This window comes from Olea europaea, chromosome 8 (assembly GCF_002742605.1).
Source record: "Olea europaea var. sylvestris chromosome 8, O_europaea_v1, whole genome shotgun sequence".
Lineage (NCBI taxonomy): Eukaryota > Viridiplantae > Streptophyta > Magnoliopsida > Lamiales > Oleaceae > Olea > Olea europaea.
In genome coordinates this window covers 16,273,356-16,277,468 of record NC_036244.1, presented here as the reverse complement: position 1 = coordinate 16,277,468, position 4,113 = coordinate 16,273,356, and the positions used below count along the sequence as shown (strand labels likewise).

The 4,113-nt window shown below is 38.1% G+C and overlaps 1 protein-coding gene across 1 annotated transcript; it reads left to right on the top strand.

The window, feature by feature from the left end:
* The first annotated feature begins 1,907 nt into the window (after positions 1-1,907).
* On the top strand, positions 1,908-2,396 carry LOC111398356 (L10-interacting MYB domain-containing protein-like). Its single transcript, XM_023025271.1, has 2 exons — positions 1,908-1,928; positions 2,010-2,396. Exons 1-2 carry the CDS (start codon positions 1,908-1,910, stop codon positions 2,394-2,396), a joined length of 408 nt encoding a protein of 135 aa, XP_022881039.1.
* The last annotated feature ends 1,717 nt before the right edge of the window (positions 2,397-4,113 follow it).

The following is a 4,113-nucleotide window of genomic DNA, read 5'->3' as shown; positions in this document are numbered from 1 at the left end:
TAAAAAGTTGTGAATCTTATAAAATATATTATTAAAATTAATTATTTAATTTGATTAAAAATTTTTATTTTTTTTATTTTTTATTTCAACTAAACAAGACTCGAGTTAAAACTTACATGCTTGTTGAAGCAGTATCACAATTCACAAGTCATTATGCTTACTTTTAGCTATAACTCTTGTAAGGTACATATAATAGTCGCGTTTTGTAAAGATCTCCCTAATATGAACCCCTATTTGTCTATCATTATTTTAAACTCTTTCTTTTCTTTCTTTCCATTTTTTTTTTCAAATTTACTTTCAATTAGACATTGTTGCAATAAAATATTTTCCACGTAAGTACAAATTTTTTCACTTTTTAATTATACATTTTTAAAAAATTTACTATTTCAAATAGGGATAAGTATAGAAACTTCCTCAACAATTGATAGTTGAGAGTTTCCCCAAAATCTCTCTCTCTCTCTCTCTCACAAAAGTAGTGTTCTAAAAGGCGTGCTTAGACGACATCAAGAAGTCGCCTAGGCGCGATGCACGGTGGAAAAGCCAAGCCAAGCGTCTTATTTAGCGATTAACAGCAATTGTTGACCGTTAGGCGCACATTATTATCTTTTTATTTTTATTTTTATTTTTTTGCAATTTTTTAATTTATAATTTAAAGGTTGATTTCTTTACTTTATCTACTCTAAATTCAAATCAATCGCTTAAAACTTTGAACGAATGAAAATTTTCAAAAATTCCTATCTATTTACTATTTAGTATTTACATTTGAAAGGAAACTTTGAAAAATGTATAAAGTTCCTATGAATATATTTAGATGTTTGATATGTATTATTTTTAATTATTAAATAATTTTTTGATTGATTAAAAAGTTAAAATAATATTAAAATAAGAAAACGTTTTTTTACGTTTATACTTCGTCTAAGCTCGCTTAACTCATAACTTGACCTTCACACATCGCCAAACATTACGTATTTTAAAATACTACTCAAAAGTCAAAACAACTAGGTATTAGCACAGCTGAATGGCTAATGGTAGTGAACAATGCTACAGATACAACCATGATTGACAATTTTTGTTGACATTCGTGAGCTGACAAAATCTACACCATTCATTATAAAAACTTTTGTAAATCAATCAATTATATCTTGACGATAGTCAACGAGGGTATACAAATAGTGCCCCCGTTTGGCCCCCATTAAATTTCATTACATTACATTTTTCTCTATCTTATTTTCAACCACACAATCTTTCATAAAATAATATTACATGTAAATCGAAAATTTTTCCTTCTTTTTCAACCATTAATTTTTCAAAAAAATACTATTCCACCCATTTTCATTTCTAGAAAATGGGGGCCAAACGGGGGCAGTATTTAACACCGCTCCATCCACTTTCTGCACATATATGATAATCACCGACTGTCTAATTCAACACAAAACCTCTTCTCAATATCTCGTGGAAGACAACCCCTATTTGAACTTTAAGCCCCTGTTTGTGCCATATTTTTGGCTCATTTTAATGAAAAATTGGACAGTTTGGTTCTACAGCTCTCTGACGCCCATTAAAGAGTCACATGGTAGAAATATATATTCTTTTCTCCTTTGCCCTTCTACCGCTTTCCCAAAACACTCTATCTCCAGACTCTCTCCAGGGACTAAAGTCTCATTTTCGTCTCCAGCAACGCCTTCTGCAGAAGACCCTCCATTCATTTGCGTGATTTTCGCAAAGGTCACCGGAAAGCGACCATCAACCGACAACGGAGCAAGAATACAAGGTACCGTCCGGGATTCATTTTCTTCTGGGCGTGCGTTCGTGTTCCCAGTCTGCACAAATTCATTTCGGTCGGCAAAAAGTCGGTAGTCCAACGCCGACATTCCTGCTGCCTCTGGTTGAAATCGACGACAAACCTCATGGATTCACACTCTACTGAGGTAAGCCGACGGCTAAGCACACCATTTACGGTTCATATTTTACTTTTGCTTTTCTGACCACTTGACGCTCCCTCTCTGTAGATGGGCTCCGACCCACAGCAAGAATCTTCCGATGCACAAGTTCCTGCAAACATGGGCTTAGAATCAAGAAGAAACGTGAGGTGGAAGCCGGCAGAACGGATGACGTTCATAGCAGCTTGTGAAACTGCCATTGCTGAAGGTTATCGCCATGGCAGGTGTTTCACGAAACAAGGCTGGGAGCATGTGGTTGCATTATTCAATTCGTCGTCCGGCTACAATTGGACAAAACAACAACTCCGCAACCACTGGGCTACAATGCGTCGTGACCATAAACGCCTCCGCGAACTCTTATCCTGCAACGGGGTCGTGTACGATCTGCCAACGGGTCACATTGTAGCATCCGAGGAGTGGTGGACGCGAAAAATCAGGGTAAGGCGTCAGTTTTGAGTTTGCAGCGTTTGTAACGTTCCATTAATCACCACAACCTACAACCCAGACACAAATCGATGTGCCCTGCAACTATAGGGTAGTTTGTTGTTGTTTATTTGAGCATGCACATACCATGTTGTTGCCGAAAATTAAACTGAAGTTGTTAATCTTGCATGCCATATGAAACGCAAACAAGGTTCTGATTTCTGCTTTTGTTATTTCTCTGCTTGTATACTTTGATTCGCTCTAATATTTGATAACAACTTTAACACAGCTAGGATGCTTCAGATACTTTCATGCCTTGTTAACTTCTTCGAGTGAAACTTCATGGGTCAATAGTTCATCTAGCTAGATTTTCTGTTCAAACAACATTTTTTTCAGTCCATGTACAATAAGGTATAATCAATTATTTTAGGGAAGTGACGAAGGTGTGTTTTCTTTTTTCAACAACTTAAATTTTTAAACGAGGTAATTCAATCAATAAAGCTTCTAGATTTCATCGTGAAACTCGAAATGGATTCATAACTTATTTATGCATTTCTCAACTATTTTAAGGAGGTCTGTTTGAGGTCTTACTCGGAAAGCGACCATCAACCGACAACGGAGCAAGAATACAAGGTACCGTCCGGGATTCATTTTCTTCTGGGCGTGCGTTCGTGTTCCCAGTCTGCACAAATTCATTTTGGTCGGCAAAAAGTCGGTAGTCCAACGCCGACATTCCTGCTGCCTCTGGTTGAAATCGACGACAAACCTCATGGATTCACACTCTACTGAGGTAAGCCGACGGCTAAGCACACCATTTACGGTTCATATTTTACTTTTGCTTTTCCGACCACTTGACGCTCCCTCTCTGTAGATGGGCTCCGACCCACAGCAAGAATCTTCCGATGCACAAGTTCCTGCAAACAGGGGCTTAGAATCAAGAAGAAACGTGAGGTGAAAGCCGGCAGAACGGATGACGTTCATAGCAGCTTGTGAAACTGCCATTGCTGAAGGTTATCGCCATGGCAGGTGTTTCACGAAACAAGGCTGGGAGCGTGTGGTTGCATTATTCAATTCGTCGTCCGGCTACAATTGGACAAAACAACAACTCCGCAACCACTGGGCTACAATGCGTCGTGACCATAAACGCCTCCGCGAACTCTTATCCTGCAACGGGGTCGTGTACGATCCGCCAACGGGTCACATTGTAGCATCCGAGGAGTGGTGGACGCGAAAAATCAGGGTAAGGCGTCAGTTTTGAGTTTGCAGCGTTTGTAACGTTCCATTAATCACCACAACCTACAACCCAGACACAAATCGATGTGCCCTGCAACTATAGGGTAGTTTGTTGTTGTTTATTTGAGCATGCACATACCATGTTGTTGCCGAAAATTAAACTGAAGTTGTTAATCTTGCATGCCATATGAAACGCAAACAAGGTTCTGATTTCTGCTTTTGTTATTTCTCTGCTTGTATACTTTGATTCGCTCTAATATTTGATAACAACTTTAACACAGCTAGGATGCTTCAGATACTTTCATGCCTTGTTAACTTCTTCGAGTGAAACTTCATGGGTCAATAGTTCATCTAGCTAGATTTTCTGTTCAAACAACATTTTTTTCAGTCCATGTACAATAAGGTATAATCAATTATTTTAGGGAAGTGACGAAGGTGTGTTTTCTTTTTTCAACAACTTAAATTTTTAAACGAGGTGATTCAATCAATAAAGCTTCTAGATTTCATCGTGAAACTC